Here is a 25,471-nt window from a genome sequence, read left to right as displayed (position 1 = left end):
CTGTAGGTACAGACTGAACTATTCAAAGTTTCCTAATGAAAGTAAAATATGCAGTATAAGCTGACCCAGTCTCTATTTAAAGAGTGCTACTAGCTGCCTTTCACTGATAGTACCTATCACATTCATCACCTGAACTGCAAATGTTTTAGAAATGTTACTATTTTAGAAGCACTGTAAAGAAAAAGCCTGTATTTAGCACCTTCTCCGAAAGCCTTATAAACTATCATTTTAATTTGATAATAAGCAGATGAAGTGGATGGAACAAAGAGGATCATTTTAGGGCTCATTTTGTAGGGCCTTAACTAGAGGGCCAGGATCAAGGGCACACCACACCAAATGCTTTCTAATTTTAACCACCGGACTTAAGAAAAAAAAAAAAAAAGAGAGAGAAAGAAAAAAGGAATACAAGTTAGCTGAAGTACTCATTTTTATAAAAATGTGTTTTATTTTAAAACAAGTCTATAAAAGTAGAAATCACATACAAAAATACAGATTACTCTGACATGTTAGCAAAATAGCTTATGGCTGGACTTGAGTTTGGAAGTACTGTGTGTCTGAGGGCATCTGGAAATCACAGCCCATCTGGATCCTATCATCAGCCCTTGTCACTAATCTGTAAACAATAATTTCATGTAGTAAATTTAGCACTTTTTTAACCAGTACAAAATCAAAACATAATCATTTCTTGTATAACACCACTGTAAAATGTTCGTCCTTAGGTCTGAGCAGATAAGGGCACTTCGCATCGTTGTTTCTAACATTTGAAAAACCTGATTTGAAAACAACGTTAATAGAAATGATGGGTTTTGGCTTTTTTTGTTCCATTTTGAACATCAGGGAAGGTCATCAGTGTAAATAGGAAGTTAGTGTTTTGTGTCTTTTTTGTTTTGTTTTGTTTTTTTTTAAGTAGAACTTAATCATTTTTCTTCTAGACACCATTAAAAAAAAAAAAAAAATCACTGTTCCTATCAAAAGGTTCCACACCTGAGTTTTAACTTTTACATAGGTTCAAGCTGTCTTACTGCTTTGAAACTGCATGGAACATATACCTACTTCTGGTGTGTCTTTCTGAGTGAACGAGCATGCAGTTCCTCTCACAGGACTCTAGGTCCAGTAACTTTATAAAACAATGGCTTTCAAACAATTATTGTGGGAGACAATTTTTTTTTAAAGGCAATTTAAAATACTTGATTCCAGAGTAATATAAAAATAACTTTAAGAGCCTTGGCAATAAAGGAAAATGGCAGGCAACTTCAGTTTGGCATTCTGTCCAAAATTTCGAGAACAAAGACTGGTTACCACCACATTTCTAAAACAAAGTGAGCCATTTAAAAAGCTAAAGAACCCACTTAACATGATTTGATCGCAAAGTTAGAAGACCACAATTCTGTTTCCTCAGCTAATACAGAATTCTGGGAACAAAGTCCATTAAGGAAACTTCAGTAACGTGCATTAGAGGGTACCTCAGATTAACTCGTCATAGAAAGTTGCCTCTTGAGCCTTCAAAGTCCATACCAATTCTTTACCTCTGGTTGGTTAGCTGTTTTTTAAAATTTAGGTTTCAAGGTGAATTGCCCAGGGCTATTTGTTTCCATGAACCTAGCTTCAAATCTAAAGGCAAAGTTGAAATGCATATTTTTCTATCTCCAGAAGAGATTACCACAAATGCTACTATCCATTCTATGATTCTTTTGTTCCACTCACAATACAAATAGCTTATTCTTCTACCAATCTATGTCTCATAAAGCAATACTGAAAAGTTAAATAGAAGAAAGTTACCATATAGACTGTGAGAATGATTTGCTGGTGGTGACTCTTATACTTGATTCTAAATAGATTGAATAAGAAGGGCACTTGGAAGAGGTGGCTCAAATCTTGCTGTTTAAGGTCTCTTGAAATTACCAGTTCTCCTAAAATTTCAAAAGGCCTAAAACTTAGGCTTTTAAAGGCACAGAAGCAGTGACGGAAGCTTTTATAGTTACTTAGAAAAAGCAAAACTTCATAGTTTTCTCTCTCAATGGTTGTCTAATATACTTGCAGAATGAAGGCAAAGGGAAAACCAAGAATAACAACAGCTGAGTGCTCCAGCAAGCGGGCTTCCTGCCTATTTTCCCTGTTCCAAAGAAAAGAGGAGACACCATCCTGCAAAAAATACTTCATAGACAACTGGGCTTTTGCAGTGTCAGCCGGCATTTGATGCCCCATATCTCCTGGTTCTTTTTGTTGCCAGTGGTCGGCCTGGCAATGGTGGTGAAATGGGAAGTATTAATCTGTAGATGAGGAAGGGCTTCTTTTAACAGTTGAAGGGTACCATCCGGCACGATTCCAAAAACTTGTAGTGTTTTTAGTGTGGGAATTTCTCCAAGTTCACTGGAAAGGAAGAGAAACCTTTCAGAGTAGCAGTATCTATGGTAACAGATCCACTAGGGTTACATGACCCAATTTTTACAATTTGTATCATATCCTATAAAATGCAAACTGAAAACATAATTCGCAATCAAGGATTTGAGAAAACAGCAAAGGTGAATCAAACCAGAAAGCACAGACTGAGGCTCAAGACAACACAGCCTTAGGACACACGCAGCGCATTTTGTTAAATTTCTCACAACCTAAAAACTCTGAGGTTTCTTTAAAACCCAACTATATTTGCTTCCTTTCTCCATTCTTGATTTAAAACGAAAGGTGTTACTGTGTTGTGAGAAGCTAGAAGGTAGTGATGGTAAAGAATCACCACAAGTTACATGTAATTTCAAAATATGGACTTGACCTTTAGTTGAACTAGGCTCTTCCTCTCAAAAGATCAGCAGCAGAAGTTAAGGTAACTTCTTAATAAGTCCATTACCTGTGATAAAACCTAACAGTGACTTCACTAAGATCTTTTAGATGGGGTTATATAGTTGGGTGCAGACAGAAAAAAAGAAATAATCACACCTTTTCTACGAGAGGCAAGAGCCATCCGACTTCTCCACACATTACCATTTTTGCTGTTGTTTTGGTTTGGTTTTGGTCACATATAGGCCAATCCTCTTCTCAGGTATTTCCCATTAAGTGAAATTCAACTCTGTCAACAGTGAAATTCTGGTCCACAAAAAAGGGAGCCTATTTCTCCAAAGTAAATACTTTAGGTAATGATTCTTTCTTCTTAACCCAGATCTATGTGCTTAGAAATTCATCTCTCTGATCTGTATTTGCTCCAGGTTGGGACACACAGTACAAAGTCTTAGGAAAGGGAATATTTAGTTTGGAATATCAACAAAATCCCACTGCAGATCAATGAACACATCAGTGACCTAGAGTTAGAAGCATCCTTTATATTTTCATTTTGCTGGTAACTACTAAAAAACCAAACTTTCCTCACAGTAATTGTCACCTTGCCTCCAATCTTTCTTCCTTCCAGCCTATTCCATACAACAGTGCCCAAGGCATCTTCCTAGAGCCTGGCTCAGATTATGTCACCCCTCCCACTCACCTGCTCCACAGCCTTTGATGCTGCCCTCTTGTTTACGGAACTCAAACTGTTCAGCTGGCCTTAGGACTTTTCCACGTTCAACCTGTTCTCCCAGTCACCCCACTACCCTCTAAATGTATTTATTCTACATTCAACAAAGCATAGTAAACACCATAGACGTTCAATACATGTTAGCTGAATAAAGATGAAGGGCACTTTAGAAAATACGAGTACTATCTAAATAAAATAAATATGCTTGGTGTTCATAAAAGGCCAATAAGATCTGGAGGTTACAACAGACCCCAAAGAAAATCAGGAAGAACAAACTGCTGTTCTTGAAGTAAACTAACCTCTGGACCATAGAGACAGAAGTGCAAAGAAAGATCACAATTCATAGATGTTTATACTCGTCATTGCTTAAGATGACAGCAATTCTGCCCCAACCTTAAGTCCCTCTGACGTGCAATCTGAGTACTTGAGAACTTTGTGATGAAAATTCAGGTGCTGCGATATCCAAATTGGACAAACCGTAAGTCATTCTACAGTGGACGGTGTCAGAAGCAGAACCTAGAGGTGGGAGCAAGGAAAGGAGGTACAGTGGATGGCAGAAGAGGAAATGTTCTTGCAACAGCGCTGGGAAGGACGCTTGGCGAGGAAGGACATGACAGCAGATTCTCAGAAGACACTCAGGTGTCCCAGCTGAAAAAGGAGGGAGCTGCATTTGATGGGATGGTGGACAATGGACCAACCCAAGTCAAAAAACCAGAAAGTCTTTACACTTTTAACGAGACCACAAAAATAAAAAAACACCGAGAGCCCCTTCGTACATGTACCATCTACAACACAGCAGAACAAATTTCTAAGCATCTTTCTAGATTGAAAAGCAACTGAAGGCTGGTGAATAGGAATAAATCTCTGAAGAGCAATGACTTCTAATTTAGGAAGTATAAATGGACACTGGTAATGTCTTTAGTATCTTTGCTGAATCTCAGTAAACAGAAGATATTTACAGATCCCCTTACACGTTCATACCTCACCTCCACTACACGATCCTGTTTTCCTTATAAAATTTAGTAAATGCCTAACTAGGAATTCTCCCTACAACAGACTTTTTATTTAGTCTCTCCTAATGCCAGATCAGTTTGCTACCTCCAGCTTGGCTTTCTTACTTGAATGAGAAATACAGAACAATCAGAAGAGAGTTCAGACATATGGGATAAGATTGATAAAGGCATAAGAAAATAGACACAATGTGGACATATCCTGGGGAAGAAAAATCTGATTACCCAAGTATTCTAAAGCACTATCATTACAGATTGAAAGTCATTCAAATTTTATTTTCCCACTTTTGAGATAAGAAATAAAAATTCTTTAGCATAAACGGCTTTCTCAAAATTACTACTGAGGATCCTAGAATTCTTACTATGAATTTCAAATACATCAGCTGCCAGAATGGAAATAGAGAGAATAACATTTTATCTTGAAAAACTCCTAGGGATAGGGTACAAGCAAACTAATCTTAATGGGTTCAGAAGGTAAATCAATGTACGTATTATTTACATAATGCCTGAAGGAACATCCTCTTTTACCTTAAAGTTCAAGCACAGCATCTTTTCTCTCTGTGTTACTCTTTTGGTGGTCTGATTTGTAAATTAAACTCCTGATGCCCCTATTTCTCTCATTTCAAGGTAAGATTTAGACAAGTCACAAGAAGGCAGTGAAGGTTCAAACCTAAGTCTGTTGTGACCTGAGGTCTGTACGCTTAAGCATCAAGTCATACTGCCTGCAGGTATTACACCATGGAAGTGTTACTATCCTACTGGATAAAAATACTAAACTGTGAGAGCTCACAGCCTTCCCTTAGCCTCTGCTCAAGAAAAAAAAAAAAAAAAAAAAAAAGAACATCTGGGGATTACCTGCTTAGCTTCTTTTTCTGGAGAGAAAGAACGAAAGTGAGACATCTGGATAGATTCTCTTGAGAAAAGCAACCAAAACACACTGATCCCCAGGGGGCTGCACAGGCAATGAGGCTGAAGCCCAGAGGGCAAGGACAGGAAAGACGGAAGACAGAAATGTCTTTCTAGGTAGATGCTAGAGGCTCCTAGGAGTTTGGGATACTAGAAAGGGCAGGAGATTTCAGTAACAGTTCCATGGATATGAATTTACACCCTACCTCTCAGAGCCACGGATGTAAATCCTAGCATCCCTGTTAGGCAGTGCTTTTTCAAATGAGATACCAGCAGAGACCCTGAGCCCCAAGATTAATTAAAGCGATTAATTAAAAATAGAATTACTGGACTCTCTAATTCTACTAGTTAACCTGAAGTTACCTTCAGATACCTGAAGTGTCTGATTTATTAATTCTTAAAACCAACTTAGAAGATTCAAACCAATCATTCAAAGACCACATAAATTCTTTGTTCAAATTCACCACCTTTCTTTGGTAGACGCCAGAGGCTAAATTACCTTCATCTGGATAGTGAGCTACATACAGGAGCTCAGCAGCCTCTTTCAGGGCATACTGCTGGAATAAGAAAGAAGGGCACCTGACCAAATTCAAGATACTGACTTCTTGTGGTTTTCAATGAAATTGCTATGCATTTACATTCTACATGAGGAAGGATCTTCCAGCCCTTTGGGGATAAAAGAAAGGAAACTTTTTAAAAACAAACAAATAAATAATATTATTCCTGGGATGACTTGAGCATAGCACTTTCCAAAAGAAAGACAGATCAGACTTCTTTTTCCTTTGTGCAAATTTTTGTGGAAGTTGCTGAGCAGGTACAAAATTAACCCTCCTAAGAGCTACCGGATTAGATATAGACTATTTTCATCCGTCCAGAAAACCTAGGACATAGACCCGGCTCAGTTATTAACTTACTTTACAGCTTTGGGTTAAAACATTTTTCTCTTCTGGACTTCAATCTCCCCCTATTCCAAGACAGCATTAGACTCTTCTGATATTTACCATTTACATTCTGCCATTCTTCCCATTCCCTGACTACCATCCAGAACAGCCATCACTAGAAGATTACACAATTTTCCTCCAAGCCCAGAGGGAGGCTTTCACAGTCAACTGGGGTTGATTTGAAAAATATGGGGTGGGGGGGGAAGCCTCCACTGATCTGCCTCCCAGTTATTACTGTGAGCTCCCCAGAGGTAAAAACTGTCTTCTCCTTTTGTAAATCTTCCAGATACTAGTACAGTATTGTAATATCTAAACCTGCTTCTAGGTAAATAATAAATGTTTAGTAAACTATCCCAATCAACTCAACTTTTCTAGATATTTTAAACAAAAAATTTTGCCTTGGGTTTTCTATTTTGCTGGTCTTCCCTAACCTATTTGTGGCCCACTAATATTGATGCTCAAGTTTTAAACATCTGCTACTTATAACAACAGATATTAATCCCAAGTGGCATCTCCTTTGCTCCCTGTCTTCTAGTTTTAGACAATGAAAATACTTACAGTAAAGTTTCAGGTATGATATCATAGCATCGACTGAGTGATAGATGTTGGAGGTAGTTGAGCTGGTAAAATTCTGGAAAGCAGTCATTCTTCAGCATGACACTATCACTGTAACAGAGCAGAAGAAAAAATTCCCAACCTATCCATCAATTCAGATGGAGAAGACAGAACTAGCTGACCGTTTGGTTCCTTCAACATGTTAAGATGCTTTCCTCCTTCAATGATCAGTCATGACTTTTCAATTTTTGTTTGAAAAGAAATAAACAAAAAAAAATACCTTAAGTCTAGGTGGACAAGATTGGGGCATCTTCCAACTAAGGTAGACACATCTAGGGGAAAAAATGATGGGCACGATTAAATGAGGAACACCACAAGGGTATCTGCTATTAACACTATCTTTAACATTGTGCTAATAAAACTTTGGGACAATGCAATGAGTCACTCTATTAGACACAAAACACAAAGTCATCATCTTGGCATGTAAGATTTTTGAACCCAGAAAATCCAAGAGAATCAACTGAAAATAGTAGGAGAACTATGTAACACAACTATGTATGTGCAAAAACTGGCTGGGGAAGAAAAGAAAACAAACAAAAATCCCATTCATAATAGCAAAAAGCAAAAACAAACACCACCATATATAAACAAACAACATATTATAAAGGTAGCACTTAAAATCAATAGGGGAAATTATGGATTATTTTTAAAAAATGATATTGATACCACAGGCAGAAAAAGACTTATTTCTCCAACTCAAATAATACTCCCAAATAAATTCCATACATATTAACAAGTCCTAAATGCAAAAATATGAGTATTTTCTTTCACTGGATCTTGGGATAGGTAAGGCTTTTCTAAACACAAAAGAACACACAAAAGAAACACTGACAATTTGCTACATAAAAATTTTAACTCTACCATGTTAAAGCAACACAAAACACAAACAGAATTAAAGAAGTGTCAGAAAACTGCAAATGTTTTCAACATACATGCAATAGACAGTTAATGGTCTTATATAAAGAGAAGAGAAAGCTAAATATAGAAAATGGGTGAAGAATATGAAGAGATACTTGGCAAAACAGGTATAAATGGAACAAGAAAAGCAAAATAAAATTGAAATACTGCTTTTTAGCCATCAAATGAAAAAAAAAAATCTATCATAATACCCAGAATTGATGAAATATAATTAAGCAGATCTCACATACACTGCAAGTGGATATTTAATTTCCTGCAGCCATTCAGGGGAGCAAATGGATTTTTTTTAGGATAAGCAGATTCTTTGTGTGTGTGTGTGTGTGTGTGTGTGTGTGTTCTGAGCATTATACACTTGGCACTTTGGCTCAGTAATTCCAATTTTAGAAAAACAATTAGGTGTGCACGAAGACATTCATTTTAGCATAGCTATACTAACCCTTCCCCCAATTATTTTAATCCATTAACCTCCCTCCATTCTGTGGAACACAATGCCAATGACGATTATTCAAAAGCTCTTATTTATTTACCTTTTTAATGTTTATTTATTTTTGAGAGAAAGAGGGAGAGAGAGAGCAGGGGAGGGGCAGAGAGAGGACGAGACAGAGGATCTGAAGCAGGCTCTGTGCTGAAAGCAAAGAGCCAGATGCGGAGCTCAAACTCATGAACCGTGAGATCAAGACCTGAGCCGAAGTTGGGCACTTAACCGACTGAGCCCCCCAGGTGCCCCTTCAAAAGCTTTTAAATAACACTTAATGACATGAAAAAATACTAAAGATATACTGTATAGTGAAAACAAAACCAGTGGGTGTAGCAGGGGAAGGACAGAAGGAAATATACACAAGGGTGGCGGAATCACAGGTACCTTTGCAGAATTTGGAAGAAAGTCACATGTGCTACTTTGCAATCAGAAAATGAATCAGTAGATGTTATTTATTTTTAAAACCAGCTTCATTTCCTGTGGGAAGGAAAACATGGGGCTGCCGTCAGCCCCAGTCCCTCCCCTGCAACCTAGACCTAGACTTGCATTTAAATTTTTTTTTTTTTTTTAACGTTTATTTATTTTTGAGACAGAGAGAGACAGAGCATGAACGGGGGAGGGGCAGAGAGAGAGGGAGACACAGAATCGGAAGTAGGCTCCAGGCTCTGAGCCATCAGCCCAGAGCCCGACGCAGGGCTTGAACTCACGGACCGCGAGATTGTGACCTTAGCTGAAGTCGGACGCTCAACTGACTGAGCCACCCAGGTGCCTCTAGACTTGCATTTTAAACCGTCTCCTCAACACACCCACTGTGACAGGTGACATGCCTAAAAGCAAAACTTCATTTCTTCTCTAAATCTGCCCCTTCCCTAAGTCTTTTCCATCTCAGAGAAGGTGCTCAAGCCACCCATCCAGCTGCTTAGGCCGGAACCCCGAAGTCACACTCAACTGTTTTCTCACATCCCACATCCAGTCTGTTACCGAAGCCTGTTCTGTTGGCTTTTTACCATCTGATCATTTCTTACCACCTCCAAAGTCACCACCCGAGGCTCTTACAGCCTTTTCTCAACATGGCACTGGAAGAAGACTTTTAAAGGTGAGTGAGATCATATCACATCATTCCCTGCTCAAAATGCTACAACGGCTTCCCAGCTCACTCAGGAAAATTCCGAACAAAGCTTCTGCCTTGGCTTAGAGAACCCTGGGCTACCTTACCTCCTATCACTGTCCTCCTTCCTCCCTCTCACACACTGCCTCCCATATAAGGCCTTTGCACTTGCTGGTCCTCAGTTCTAGAATGTTCTTTCCTCACTTATCTATACAGCTCATGCCTTTCACTCAGGCATTTGTTCAAGCATCACTTCCTCCAAGAGGTCCTCTTTGGCCATTCCATTTGAAAATAAACCCCTTTGGCCTGTGCTCTGCCTGGTCACTCTGCTCCATTCTTTCTCCCTCCATCTCATCTCCTTTCATCACATTTAGTCATCTGTTGGTTGCCTGCCTCACCCACCAGAACATAAGCTGTACAGGGGTGACTTCATCAGTTTGGTTCAAGGCCACAGCTCCCAAGTCTGGAACAGGGCTTTGTGCATCGTAGGTGCTCAATAAACATTTGTTTAATGAGTGACTAAAAAACGAAGAAGCGCACAGTACAATTTTGAGTGACCCACCACCTAGCCAGCCAACTAGCCATCAACAAAACTCAAAATCAGATACCATGTTATTTTGATGCCACCCAGGAAAGAACAAAACCTTGGGGGGGTAAAACTGGTTGGTCTCCAGCCCTCACTTAAGCCCTGGCCATCCCTCAGCAGAAAGGGTTAGTAAATAGTAGGCACTGCTTACGAGTATAGATTCCCTCTACACACGATCCCCTTCATTTCACCACTAACCGGAGCTCTGCCTGAGCCAGAAGGCATCTTACAAATCCCCAAATCTAACCCATCATTTTAGGGGAGAGCGATTTCATCTAGAGAAGTCAAGGGCACATCCAAGACCAAGAGCTGGGTCCTCCAAGACCTCAGTCAGCCCCTACTGCCCCATGGGGAGGTCGGTGGGGGTGTAACAGCCAACAATTATTGTACTCTCACTAGCGTTAACATGCTATGTGAGATTAAACCATTTATTCTTAACTGCAACTCTAAGAGACAGGCTTCACTACCACTCCCTCCATTTTACTCATGAGGAAACTGAGGAACAGGAAAGTTTAGCAACTTGCTCACGACCACAAAGTAAATGGCAGAGCAGGAAGTTGAACCTGGGTGGACTGGCACCAGTCTGGGAGCTAAAATGACATTTATATTATCTTCTAAATAGTGAAGCAGTGTGTGCCATTGTTAAAGATATTTAAAAAAATCTGATTCCCACTATATAATTAAGAAAACACATACTTCAACTTAAACTCTAGGTCTTTGTCCTTGCCCTGAATGTGTCTAGCAAGCACGATTTTATTACCCATTATTCTTGCCAAACCTTGGTAAACAGGCTCTCTATTCTTTTCTGGAGGAACAAGAGAAGTGTTTTAAGCCAAGCTTGGGACAAATTAACAGCAGCTTGCCTATAGCAGAGTTCCTCAACCTTGCAGCTAGCACATCCTTCATTCAGAAAGACTCTCAATAAAGAAACAGCAAATTCAGATATGAGGCACTGCCTTTTCTTGCATTAGGGATGAGCAGAGAACTAGTGGTGAGATTCAATGTGAAGAGGCTGCTCACTGGTGGGAGTTTAAAATCCTTGGGAGGCAATTTGGCAAGAACTACCCAGACCTTAAGAACAGAGCCCAATCCTTGACTCAGCAATTTCACTTTTAAGATCCCACCCTTAGAAATGCACTCAAAGGTCTGTTTATGTTCATGACAAGGTTGTTTATAAAAGGAAAAAACTGGAAAGACTCTAAAAGTCCATTACAAGGAGATCAAGTGAAGGAATTATTATTCAATCAATATAAATCATTCTTTATCTATTTGATGGAATATCAACAGCCACTGACAATGATGTGGGAGAGCTACTAAAAATGGGATTATCTGGAGGGAATAAAAGGGTTTTCTAAAGTATTTCATGCACTATGTCCCACTTTAAAAAACACTTTTAAGGGCGCCTGGGTGGCTTGGTCGGTTAAGCGTCCGACTTCGGCTCAGGTCATGATCTCACGGTCTGTGAGTTCGAGCCCCGCGTCGGGCTCTGTGCGGACAGCTCAGAGCCTGGAGCCTGTTTCGGATTCTGTGTCTCCCTCTCTCTCTGCCCCTCCCCCGTTCATGCTCTGCCTCTCTCTGTCTCAAAAATAAATAAACGTTAAAAAAATTTAAAAATAAATAAATAAATAAATAAATAAATAAATAAAAACACTTTTATGCAGGAAAAAAAGCAGCAAGATGTTAGTGAGATTACTGATGATTTGTTTTTCTTGCTGTTTTTCCATATTTTCTGTATTTTTGAGAATGTATAATACTGCAATCAGATTTAAAACAGTATTTAAAGGAGAAAAATGTAAAACACAAGTATCATGTGTATAGGGGAGTGGTAAGAAAAACACTCTGCTGCTTTTACAGATGCCTAAAAAAAATAATCCCCTTGGGAATGCAAGCTGGTGTAGCCACTCTGGAAAACAGTATGGAGGTTCCTCAAAAAACTAAAAATAGAACTACCCTACAACCCAGCAATTGCACTACTAGGCATTTATGCACGGGACACAGGTGTGCTGTTCCGAAGGGACACATACACCCCCATGTTTATAGCAGCACTAGCAACAATAGGCAAAGTATGGAAAGAGCCCAGATGGCCATCGATGGATGAATGGATAAAGAAGATGTGGTATATATATACAATGGAGTATTACTCGGCAATCAAAAAAGAATGAAATCTTGCCATTTGCAACTGCGTGGATGGAACTGGAGGGTATTATGCTGAGTGAAATTAGTCAGAGAAAGACAAAAATCGTATGACTTCACTCATAGGAGGACTTTAAGAGACAAAACAGATGAACATAAGGGAAGGGAAACAAAAATCATGTAAAAACAGGGAGGGGGACAAAACAGAAGAGACTCATAAATATGGAGAACAAACTGAGGGTTACAGGAGGGCTTGTGGGACGGGGGATGGGCTAAATGGGTCAGGGGCACTAAGGAATCTACTCCTGAAATCACTGTTGCACTATATGCTAACTAATTTGGATATAAATTTAAAAAAATAAAAAATCAAATTAAAAAAAAAAGAAAACAAAAGAATCCCCTGTCTGAAGATGCGGGCGTCTGGACTTGGGCACAGGCAAAGGACTCAACTCCGTGGCCGCTCCCGAGAATCTAGCTCCTCTTCTGTGCTGCCTGATACATCTTACTTGGCCGAAGACACATTTGTTCTGGAGAAGCATGTCTCAAATACTAATATTCTAAGAAGATACATTCTCCAAATGTCTGATCCAAATCTTTTAAAGTATAATAAACTCTATAATAAATAAGACAGTTATGAGCTAACATCACGTCATAAAGACACGGCTGAGGTGCGGTGGCAGCTTCACAAGGCTTTGTGTGGTCCGCAGCCTGAGAGCTCAAGGGGAAGCCATTAAAAAAAAAAAAAAAAACAACCTGTGCCATTTGCAAACACTTGTCTCTGCAAATCGAGGTTTTGCCAATATCAGAAGATTAAAGCACAACTGAATGTCGAGGCTTATAAAGACTATTGGCTATTCACACATTACCGCTGACTTCAAATGCCCGTATTAAACTAAACAACATCATGATCCTCTTAGACTGAATTAAGAAGAGTTGTAATATGATCTTATAAACAGGGCTGAGAACAGGGTTTTTCAAACCTTGGCCCTTCTGACATTTGGGTCAGATTACCTTTTTGTGTTCTGCTGTCCTGTGCATTGCTTTCTTGCATTCCGGGCTTCTGCCCACTGGATGCCAGTAGCACCCCTGCAGCTGTGACAATCGCAAATGTCTCCAGACGTCCCCGAATGTCCCCTTGGCAGGAAAACTCTCCCTGGTTGAGCACCACTGCTTACTGATCAAACACTGCATTCATCTATTCTATGTTGGGGGTCTTACCTAATAATTCAGCTGACTAAAAGCAGTTCTGCTTAAATTGGTTGAAAGTACAAAGGCTTTCACTTCCAGATTCTGGATTCGAATCCTGATGCTTCCCCACCGGCTGTCCATCACCTAACCCTTCCAATCAGCTGCTACCTCCTCTGGACAATGGGAACAAGACTATGCGTACTGGACTGAGACAATGGAGGCAGGACAGCACTTAGAAGCTCTGCAGTAAATGAAACCTTCTGCCGGTGTGGTCGCTGTTAAGGGTCCAGTGTCCAGTGGGTCTTACCTGACCTCTGGAGATTCTTTCGGTAGCCACTGAGGTTCAGCTGGGTGACGGTCTCTGACACATGCGCGACAGCCACTTGCACGTGCTTTTCAGTGAAGTCGTAACACCAGGAGAGGTTCAGCTCATCCAATCTGCACACCAGAGGGGAAATAAGGAAAGCGTGAAAGCACAACACAGGAATGAGTTCTGTAGGTAGCACTGTCTCAAGCTGCAAAGAGAACACAAAGCCATGGCTAGAGTCCTTGCCATTTCACGCACAGAACCTCTGCTTCTCTAAGCAGCTACCTCCCTCTGCTCACCTGAAACTGCCTTCTCCCCTCCTGACACACTCCGCTGCCCTGGTTTGCCTCAGAAAGTTGCCTTAGTGAGTGATGCCCCCTTCTGGAAATGGAAGGAACACTCTCCTCTAGATGGCTCAAACCTCATTACAGGACTAGATGGAGAAACTCTAGGCTGTTTTCTTTTTCAACCAACCATGTTGTTAGCAAACAACCAGAGACTGAACAATCACTCGAGACACTAAAAAAATATGTATCGGTGGATTATACCAGGGATTCCCAATAAAGAAATGCTGACATTGCAAAAAGCCACTTCATCTTACCTGGCCTCTGCTAACTGAGCAAATGAAGGATTCAAAGACAATATCCAACCCTTAAACCACAAAACCTATTCCTGAATAGGGTTGCTGCTGAATAAATGTAGGGTTACACATTTTACTTCACTGAGAACATTTTTATCCAAAGGTAATCTACTTTCAACAGATTAAAGAGATATACGGGCGTGCCTGGGTGGTCGGTTCATTAGTTAAGTGTCCGACTTCGGCTCAGGTCCTGATCCCACAGTTGGTGAGTTCGAGCCCCATGTCAGGCTCTGTGCTGACAGCTCAGAGCCTAGAGCCTGCTTCGGATTCTGTGTCTCCCTCTCTTTGCCCCTCCCCTGCTTGTGCTCTCTCTCAAAATAATAAATAAACATTAAAAAATTTAAAGAGACACACATACAATGCTACAGTAGAAAGATTAAGAATTATTAAAAAGGACACACAAATGCACACACACAACACAGTATTGTGTATTCTGTGAGCCATGTCCCCCTCCCATTTAGTAGTATCTGTAACTGTAGCCTTTATTTATATACTAACATTATTATATGACACAAAAATTATTTTTCATGGAGCCACCCAAATTTATGATATTTGCATAAGTTAGGTCTACAGATATTATAGGGAAAAGGCCTGACTGCATAGTCACATATAAACAGATTAATCTCAACCGGACTGTTGATAAACACAGTACTAAATTTCCCTTATTTTAATAGTAAAAAAAGAAGGGGGATCACTATACAAGTATCCCCAGCAAACCCAAGTGATCTGCCTCCTCAGCTTGAACAGAAAGTTCAGAGGGTAAAGGATGGATGCTGTGTTACCATCAGGAGCACAGAGTCAGGAAGAGCTCAAGAAATATATTCGATTCTACTCTCATGGGAGGGATAGTTGTATATTTGCCAAAACAGTTCTATAATCAAATCTCACATCATTCTTACCTGGAACAGCTGCTCAGCAAAGTCTTCAGGGCAGATTCGGAGAATCCAGAACACCCAGAAAGATTTAGTCGCAATAAATTTGAGTTCTGTGCTAGGTTACTGGAAAAGGAGGAAAATGTCAGAATACCAATACGCACTATTACTCAATTAGTAAGCATTCTGAGGAAAACAGGCTAGAGAAGTTAAGTACTCAAACACACAGGGCTTTGAGCCAGAAGTGAGTTTCAACTCCTGTCTCACTCTGTATGACACCAAGCAGGATGCTTTGCCTCAGTTAATTCATCTGTGAAATGGCAGTATCAGTACCTTCTTGGTAGGGTTGTTAAGATTAAATTATATAATGTGATAGAGGGCTCAGTACATGCCTGGCACAAAGGAAGCACACAAGAAATACTAATCAATGTAGTTTTATTTATTTTTTATTATTTTTTTAAGTAGGTTTCACGCCCAGCGTGGAGCCCAATGCGGGGCTTGAACTCATGACCATTGAGATCAAAACCTGTGCTGAGATCAAGAGTGGAACGCTTAACTGGCTGAGCCACCCAGGAGCCCCAATGTAGTTTTTAAATTAAAAAAAGAAAAGAATGATGGAATAAACATTATTTCTTTTTCATCCATGATTAGCACTAACTTGTAGGCACACTTTTACTTGTCAAGTCTCCAGGTTCTTTCAATTAAACTTCTCTCAAATTTGCCCTCTCTTCTGCATTCTCAAATGCCTTGTGTTAGTGGAATTCAGTGATTAAGAGCTAGAGTTCTGGAATCACAATCTATAACCAAGTTCAAATCTTGGTTCTGCCACTTAACTACCTGTGAGACCTTGGACAAGTTATTCAACCTCTCTGTGCCTCAGTTTTCATATCTGAACAACAGCTTACATCATAGGTTGCTGTGAGAATTTATGAGATGACCTTTGAAAGTGCCCAATAAATGTTGGTAGTTAATTTTATGTATTTTTTACATCACGTTTCATCATTTCTTACCTGAGTGAAGACAAAACCGTCTTAAGTAGTCTAGTTTTTTCCTTGTCTGATTAACCTGCCAAGGTGCCTAACAAGTTATTTTCCTAAATTTCAACTCTGACATGTTCCTTCCATTCTCAGATCCACTCTCTTTACGACACTTCCCTCTTCAGTGCCTATCATGGAGTCCAGACTTCTTATAGCATGGCAGGGGCCCATTATGATCGGGTCCTCACCTCCTGTCACCTCCTCACTGTGCCCTACACTCCAGCAGTTCCCAACTACTTCAGAGTTTAGAACTGCACAGGCGGCTTTACCTAGACTGCTTCTTTACCTTGTCACATGGGAATCTCCAACCTGAATATCTGCAATACTCAGCTTAAGAGTCACTTCCTCTGAGGAGGCTGCCCTCCCTAAATTTAACTAGGTCTCTCTGTGGGATGCATGCATCTAACAAACACACTGCACTGTAATTATCTGTCTCTCCCATGAATGGGGCAGGGAGTGGGCCTCTATTCATTCTTGCTTGTCTAGAACCTCGCATAAGGCCTGGCATATAGTTAGCATGCCAACTTGCATTGCCTGGATGAGTCCCGCACAGTACTGCAGAAGCACAGATACTTTGAGTCCATCTGGAGATGGACAGAAGGGCACCCCACATATATTCCAGAAACAAAATTAACATACAGAAAACAACTGCCTGTGGGACATGTTTCTGACGGCCACTCACTTGACAATGGGATCTGACAGCTGGAGGCCTTCCAGGCTTAGATTCTGCAGCTTGGAGCACCGGGACAGAATGCCGTGGAGGGTAGACACATCGATTACAGAGTTGGACAGATCCATGTGTTGCACACGGAAAGAGCTGAACACAGACGGGAGAAAAGAGAGGCTACGTAAGGTGGCCCACACAAGTACCTCCAGATCAAATCCAACCTCATCCCCTCCCCAAATGAGCAGCCAATCACAAACAGGATCCTTACTACACATTTCAAGTACAATTTTGGTCTTAAAATAATTGCTACTAGTAACTCCTTTCCCTCACTCATTTTAAAATTCAGGAGGATTTCTGCCAGGTCAAAATGGTGCTGCCCATTTTGCTTAGGAAATTAGTCAGTGGGCATCATGAGAACGAGCTGGAGGTGGCCGACAAGAAGATTCTGCGTATGATGCCTCGAGGCAAAGGTGAGTGAGTGAATTACTGAAACAGAAAAGACAGCAGAAGAGCAAGCTGTAAAGGGTTAATATTGAGAGGCCTGGAGGAAACACAGGTGTGGAAGTTTCTAGGTAATTGGACCTAGTTGTTTGAAAGAGAGGGATGAACCAGAGAAGAGGATTGGAAGGTTCTGGCACAACTGTGGGTGTATGACAGCGTGTCCAGACAGTGTGTGGATCGAGGAAGGCAGCCAGGGACAGACCCCAGAGTAGCAGAAAAAGAGGCACATGTGAAGAAGACCCAGAAGGAATAGCCATGGGAGAAGGATAAACACCAGTGGAAGAGGGGTGCAGTCATATGACCATGGAGGGAAGGGGAAAGAACTAGAGTTGGGATCCCTGTTTTGTCCTTAACTCTGCCATTTTTAGCTTATCTTTCTGTTCAGTATCTAGTCATCCCACTCAAGCTTGGGATGGCATTAAACCATACTGCAAAACTACGAGGAAAAGAGAAGCAGTTTTTCAAAAACATTCCAAAAAGCAAACAAAAAGAGGGCATTTCTTTCAGGTTGCAAATCTGTCTACCATTGGATCAGAAACCCAGAGCTACAAAATCCAGGAAGACTCCTCACACACTGTCTTTATCAGAACTGGCCAGTGTGGCAAGAGCTAGGCTGGTTGAGTACTGTGCACGGCCCCTGCCTCAAGCGACTCACGAGGAGCATCTGCTGAGGACCACCCCCTTGAGAAGCAAAATGTGCATCTCTGACTCTCAGGAAGAGCCCGTAAGTAACCCTGACTTAAAGTGGGAATGGGATCACGGTAAGCAGTGCCAAGTTTCAACATAAAGGCCATACAGCAAAGCATGCACTTAACATTCCACTGCATAGCTGACTTGTCATAGGCCAGAAGGCTGGACACAGAAAAAACGTAAGTTTTCATCTGCTTCTACCTCAAGATTTAGAAATTGTCTTTTCTAGTTTTTTTTTTTTTTACCTGAAATGTTCAATTAATGGTTGATCCACAAATGATCGTGGGCAGCGGAAGGCAACCACCCCTCGAGACAGCAGCCGGCCAATCACATCCGGGTGCAGGTTTTTACCTGTGAGGTCCAAGGTCTGCCACAAGGACTCATCAAACCTGGAAAAGAGGAGGTCCTTAGTTAAGTCAGGGGCACTGGATACCAGAGGCTCTCACCACTGTTACAGAACAAGGGGGAGATGGCCATAAATCACCTTGAAGCAAATTCCGAAGGAAGCTGTGTTTCTGAGTTGATAATACAATTAGCTATGATACTTTTGAGATACTATTGACCATTTCTTGCTCATCTCACAGATTAGCTTCCATCTTCATCTATATATGTATTTCAATATACATTATTGAATAGGTAGGTAGGTTCAAAGTTGCCTAAATGATCCCACCTGCTGTTTTTGATAAGCATAAATGAGTTACCACAATCACCCTAAGTAACATGTAAATATAACTAAAAGGAGGGAGGTTAGCCCTATAGCTGACCTTTGCACATGGGTTTGAACTATGCAGGTTCACTAACATGCAGATTTTTTTTTTTAATTTTTTTTTTTTTTTTAACGTTTATTTTTGAGACAGAGAGAGACAGAGCATGAACGGGGGAGGGTCAGAGAGAGGGAGACACAGAATCTGAAACAGGCTCCAGGCTCTGAGCTGTCAGCGCAGAGCCCGACACGGGGCTCGAACTCACGGACCGCGAGATCGTGACCTGAGCCGAAGTCGGTCGCTTAACCGACTGAGCCAGCCAGGTGCCCCACATGCAGATTTTTTATAGCACAGTACTGTAAATGTATTTTTTCTTATGATTTTCTTAACATTTTCTCTCTAGCTTACCTTATTGTAAGAATAAGAGTATACAACGCATATAACATATAAAACCTGTGTTAACTGTTTATGTTATGGGTAAAGCTTCTGGTCAATAGTAGTCTATTCATAGTTAAATTTTTGGGGAGTCAAAAGTTATATGTGGATTTTTGACTAAGCTGGGTGGGGTCGGTGCTCCAAACCCCCATGTTGTTGAAGGGTCAACTGTACTTTATTAAGAAATAGTACTATCAAATATCTACTAGGAAAAAGGAACCCTAAAAAGGAGTTTGGCTGTTTTACAATACCCTTTAAGCTTAAAAACAAAAACAAAAAACGTATATACATGCATGGAAATATATGTAGTTGTATGAACTAATGTGAAAGGAAAAAGGAAAAATATTACTTAGATTTTGGATAGTGTTTCTAAAGCAAAAATGAGGTACTAAAATGTACTGAACAGTAAACCAGGGGGCTGTATAATAGCCACAGTTTAATTCAACTTAACAAAAAAAAGAAAACATGAGATCAAGCACATGAGGGAACATTTTCAATGCCTACTAGAATTTTATTCTTTAATATTACTTGAAATAAGCAGACCACCGGCAGGGCTTTGAAATATCGCTGCATAAAGAAACTGTCAACGTGTTATTTGACTTCTATTAACAAGAAGGCACGACTACAGTACCTGGCACATAACAAGTGCTTAATAAATGCTGGTTATTGCTTTTATGACAACTGATACAAAGATTAACAGACTCTGCATGAAGAGGAGAGCTGGCTGAAAGAAAATCAATATGGGGTCACTTATGGAGGGATCAGGGAAACTCCGCCACCACTGGCTCCAGCATTCCAGGGGTGCACACCTCCCCGTGGCTCTTCTAAGCAAACAACCCACTCTGTAAATACCCGGGGCGTCTTACTGCCCACACACCCCTGAATGGACGGGAAGGGGCTCTTGCTGGCTCACAATAAGAACTCCAGAGATGTGCAGGGAGAAGAGAGATAGATGGCCTTTAAGCGCAAAGGATGGCTAGTGGCTGGCCAGGGAGGACAGGTGGTGAAGAACGGACAAAAGTTCTAACTGCAAACAAAGCCTTCCCCCACTTCTGGCCTGTTACTGCCTTCCAACTCACCAAGACGTTCCCTGTGCAGCTCACCGTTAACACTTGAAAAGCAGCAATCCCGAACCAACAGAGACACCCGTAACTATTGGTTTCCACGTGCTACACGCTTCCACGAGCCAGGCACTGCACCGCCATCTTTATGCTTCATCCTCCTAACTGTCTGGAAGGTACTACGATCTCCATTGTATATATGGGGGGACCGAGGCTCAGAAGTGTCAAGAACATCACTAAGGTCCCAGAGTACTAGGTAGCAGAGACTGGGTTCGCATTTGGATCTAATACCAGGACCTGTGTTCTCCCCTCTGCGCTCACTGCCTGGCCCATGGGTGTGAGAAACCGTTGGCATCCCCCTTCACTCCTAGAACATCACCTGGTCGAGAGTCGGCATCCAACCAGCAATAATACAGGAAAAAGTTCTCCGAGGTGGGTATGTTTACACCTCCAGGAGACTCTTCCCTTCCGCTGTGAAACGAAGTCACTATTATTAATATATGAAGATACCTAGTTTGCTTTGTGGTACTGTATTTTTCTTGTTTTTCTAGTTTCACTAGATCCAAATGAATAAATAAATAACCCTTCTTTTCTCCTTCCACACATAAACCAAAAGGGGTAAAAAATACTTACGCTAGGTGATACCACCTCTTACAAACACTGGAGACCTTCAAGAGTTCAGGGAGGCACAGACAGGAAAAGATTCCTAAGAGCAGCTCGTCCGGAAGGGAGTCCCATGAAACACCTTTGAGGGAGAAAAACAATGTGTCTTGATTCTAATCACCACTCATTCACCCAATTAAGTCTACTGAGTCTTTTCATGCACTTAAAGGATACACAACATTTAACTTACAGGGTAATCGAATTACTCATCCCACAATTGTTTTTCTGTTCACCCACTGTCTCCGTACCCTGCGGTGAGGCACCACACCTTCTCAGCAAAGGAGAAAAGAGAAAACCAAGAATACTTTTCATATCATTTTTCCCTTCAGCATCTGCTGGCCAACCTTAGTAATGGCTATATTAAAGGTGGTACAGAGCAAGTCCCCCCTCCATGGCATACAATAATGTCTAAGACACTGATGCCCTCCATGGCTAAGAAATGCCTGGTTTCTCTCAGAAGTGGATTCGGTGGTGGATTCAGCCATCAAGTATTGACCTTATCTACAAGGCAAATGAAGTTTTTTCCTCTTTCTTTCAGATTTACAGAAAGCACTCAGAAGTCCATTTGCCTACAAGTGCACTATCAGAAGGGTGCTTTCATCTATCTCTCTATTTACTATGGTGCCAGGGAGCATTCTAGGTGTTGGGGAGAGAGCAATAAATAAGATAGACAAAGCATTTTAGCTTCACGGGACTTACATTCTAGTGGGAGGAAACAATCACACATGTAAAAATAAATTACAAGATCTGGAAAAATTGATTAGTGCTATGCAGAAAAGTTAAGCAGAGTAAAAGAGAGGACAGGAGGTACAGGGGCCAGTGTTCAGAATCTCAACAAAGCGGTCAAGGAAGGCCTCACTGAGACAGCGATCACTGAGCAAAGGCTTGCACAAAATTAGGGAGCCATGTTTTCTAGGTACAGGGAACAGAATGTTTGTTTTGAGGAACAGAAGAATGAGCAGGGAGGTGACAGAAGATGAGAGATGTTGGGGCCAGGTCATGCAGGACTCTACATCATGAGACCTTCAGCTCTGACTCTGAATGTTGTGAGGAACCACCAGAGAGCGCGGAGCACAGAAAGTTCTGAGAGGATTGCTTGGGCTGTGTTAAAAAACAAACAAACAAACAAAAAACTGGAGGGGCGCCTGGGTGGCTCAGTCAGTAGAAGGGTCCTACTTTGGCTCAGGTCATGATCTCATGGTTTGCGAGTTTGAGCCCTGTGTCAGGCTCTGTGCTTACAGCTCAGAGCCTGGAGCCTGCTTCAGATTCTGTGTCTCCTTCTCTGCCCTCCCCTGCACACACTCTCTCTCAAACAAAAACATTAAAAACAAAACAAAACTGAAGGGGGGAAAAGGTGGATATTTTAAGATGAGTTTTGTCTTATAAAAGCAATGTCTAAATAGAACTCTTACATAGGAACATACAGAACGTAACCCACAAGATCAGGATAATAGGACAATGGCCAAGAAGGAAACAGGTATACATGGAAGAAATACTGAGTGTTTAGATCAGTTCAGTAACTCACCTTCCTAGTCAGTCTCCCTGTACCTCCACTCGCTATTGTACACCAAGTCTAGCGCTATCCTCTCCCTTCTGTGATGGTTCACAGGACTGATGTCAGCTTGACTGGGTCAGTTAGCCAGTCAGGGGCAGGCTAAATATTTGGTTCAACACTATCATGGGTGTGTCTGTGAGGGGTTCCTGGAGGAGATGAACGTTGGAGTCTGTCGACTGAGAAACACAGATTCCCTTCTCCAACGTGAGTGAATCTCAGTCAATCCAAGTCCTGATGAGAACTGGTTTTCTCCCTGCCTTTGAGCTGGGACATGGATCTCCTGACTTCAGACGTGAACTGGAACCATCTGCTCTCCTGGTCCCTGCGCCTTTGCACTGTGGACCTGGGTACTTCCCAGCTTTCGTAATAGTGTGAGCCAAGTCCTTATAATACATCTCCCTACATCTCTTATTTTTTCCACATCTCTGGAGAACCCTGATTACTAACACACTGTCCCTCCTCCCCGTTATCTAAAAGGTGGATTTCCTGCACAGGTACACTGAACCAGGCTCTGTGGAGAACATGATGGAGAAAAGCACTGAGGGTGATAAATGTGGCACTTGCTGTCTCTGGGTGGTATTCTTGGGCAATCTTTCCAAGTTTGAACATCTCCATGGTCCCCCCCAAATATGTAGCCTAAGGTTCAAACTGCTTGGCATGAAATTTATGTCACGGACCCACTCATTTTTCTAGGTTCATTACCTAGAAATATGTTCTAGCCATTTGGACTTACTTGTAATTTATAGAATGAGTCATTCTGCGCCACATCTCAGAGGCCCTGTACGTGCTGTGCCTGCCCCGATTGCTATTAATTTAAAATCAAGTTGCTATTAGAGCCCCAATGCTTTATGGAAGGCTTCCCATGACATCACCAAAAATGGGTCACTTTTTTTTAACCACAATTTTATTATTTACTTACTCATTTGTTTAGCCCCTGCCCCTGCTGGGCCATGAGTTCTTGGGAACAAAAAAGTATTTTTTAAAAAAATAATCTTTGTATTTCCTGGAACTCGCATGGTGTCTGATACATTCGTATGATATATACATGCATATACTTATTGAACATGTCCTATCTGTGGGTGTCTGTTCTACAAATATGAAAAGGGATGGCCAGCTCAGGGTTTGAGACACAAATGGGAAATTTCAATGAAGTATCATAATGGGCTGCAACAGGGATCACAGTGCTGTGCTGTGCTGTGCAGTGGATGGTGGTAGAGGAGAGATCAGAGAAGCCCTCCTGGAGGAAGTGGGCTCTACTGAAAAATGAGGAAATATGCAGTTGCTCAATGAATGCCTGCCCCTCCCTCCCTGAGGACAAAATGATTCACTGAGGCCCTGAAACCAGAAGTAAAGGGATGAGGGCAGACCATCCATGCTGACCCTGGACCACAATGCAGGGAGGCAGCTGGAGATCACCCTGAGGCTTCTCAGTGCGGCAACAACCCCCCTTCACCACAAGGCTCCTCCAAGCTCAGCATGGACAGAGGACAGGGGTTCTCAAATACGGCTCCTGCTCTGCTTCCCAAATTCAAAAAAGTTGATACATTAGCTTTTCTTAAGTTCTCCTTCCATTAACTCTTCTGAACTCCCTGACCTCTGGTGCCTCTTGAATACGTAGATCAGATTCTAGCATTGGATTTGGCAACAAAGTCACACGCTTCGTTATTTCAAATCCAGGATATTGAGACCACACTGGGGCTTGCACTACGATCTGTCCACTCCTCGTGACACCAGGTGCCTGGCCTCCCCGAGGGTGAGAACCACTGGAAGGGAAGCATGCTGATGGGAATGCATCTCTGTGGCCCAAGTCTGTGAATACTGAGCAAGTTACCTAATCCCTCGGGCTCGGTTTCTACATCTGCAGGAACAGGAATAAAATGATTTATTTTGGAAAGTAGTTCCCTGTGGAGATTAAATAATATAAGGGAAGACATCAAGCAGCAGAGTCAAACTTTCCTTTCTCCTTCTTGCCTCTATCTCTCTCCTCTCTCCATTAAAGCTGCACATTTGCCTTTTGTGATGACTTTTCACTGCTGCTTGGAATTTCACTTATTTGAAAACACACTGGGTTTTAATAGGGTTTGGATGAGGGCTGGAGCATGTGATTGACCAAGAGGCCCAAACAGCCCTCTATCTAAGTTTGGGACCCCCAGAAGCAGATCCTGAGGACCTGAAGTCAAGTAGTTTATTTTGCTAAGTAATCCCAGGAAGCATTGGAAAGTGAAGAGACATGGAAGGGAAAGAAGCTAATTCGGGGAAATGTTAATCAGCAGGTTATCGCCATTGCCAAGTGGAGTTCAAGTCTGCCAGGGACTCCAGGAGACCCTGTAGCACCCTGCCCCAGAGCTGTCTGTCTCAGCCAAGAGCATGGGTGCTGGGGTATTAATCCACCAACAACTCTCAGTCACTGGGTGTGGGCTTCTGGGAGTGGGGCAGAAATGTTAACTCCCACATGCCTGCCCAGAGAAAGGCATCAAGCAGTCATATCTGTATGCAGGAGAAAACCTGGCACATAAAGGAGTGCTGAGCTTCAAGGGGCTATGGATGGGGCACGATGCGTCCTCTAAAGACAGTGGAAAAGGAAATTAGGGAGGCTTGTTGTGAAGTGCAGGGCAGGAGAAATAAATTATTGAATTTGGTGCCTATTTTATTGGGAACATACAAGAAATCAGAAACAATTAGAACAACATGAGCTAGGTAATTAACATGCGAGGAGGAGGGCCACCTGGGTGGCTCAGTTGGTTGAGCATCCAACTTTTGATTTCGTCTCAAGTCATGATCCCAGGGTTGTGGGATCTAGCCCCGCATTGGGCTCCATGAAGCCTGCTTGGGATTCTCTCTTTCTCTCTCTCTCCCCCCTCCCTCCCTCTGCTCCTCTCCCCCACTCATGATCTCTCTCTCTCTAATAAAAAATTTTTTTTAAATGCGAGGAGGAAAACTAGTCACTATTGGCAGCA

At 41.7% G+C, this 25,471-nt stretch overlaps 1 protein-coding gene across 1 annotated transcript in view; it reads right to left on the bottom strand.

Moving 5' to 3' along the window:
* Positions 1 to 422: 422 nt before the first annotated feature.
* Positions 423 to 25,471, bottom strand: part of SKP2 (S-phase kinase associated protein 2) — a 32,757-nt gene continuing 7,708 nt past the window's right edge. Inside the window, exons 3-10 of the mRNA XM_058717544.1 lie at positions 20,930 to 21,041; positions 18,342 to 18,485; positions 16,921 to 17,055; positions 15,229 to 15,327; positions 13,690 to 13,820; positions 7,192 to 7,243; positions 6,915 to 7,022; positions 423 to 2,370 (exon numbers count right to left, since the gene is read on the bottom strand). Coding sequence (XP_058573527.1) covers positions 2,157 to 2,370; positions 6,915 to 7,022; positions 7,192 to 7,243; positions 13,690 to 13,820; positions 15,229 to 15,327; positions 16,921 to 17,055; positions 18,342 to 18,485; positions 20,930 to 21,041 — 995 coding nt within the window. The 3' untranslated portion in view covers positions 423 to 2,156. The remainder of the gene's footprint in view (positions 2,371 to 6,914; positions 7,023 to 7,191; positions 7,244 to 13,689; positions 13,821 to 15,228; positions 15,328 to 16,920; positions 17,056 to 18,341; positions 18,486 to 20,929; positions 21,042 to 25,471) is intronic.

The sequence above is a fragment of the Neofelis nebulosa genome, chromosome 1 (assembly GCF_028018385.1).
Source record: "Neofelis nebulosa isolate mNeoNeb1 chromosome 1, mNeoNeb1.pri, whole genome shotgun sequence".
Classification (NCBI taxonomy): Eukaryota; Metazoa; Chordata; class Mammalia; order Carnivora; family Felidae; genus Neofelis; species Neofelis nebulosa.
Note: the sequence above shows the minus strand (reverse complement) of the source record. Positions and strands in the feature narration are given on the sequence as shown.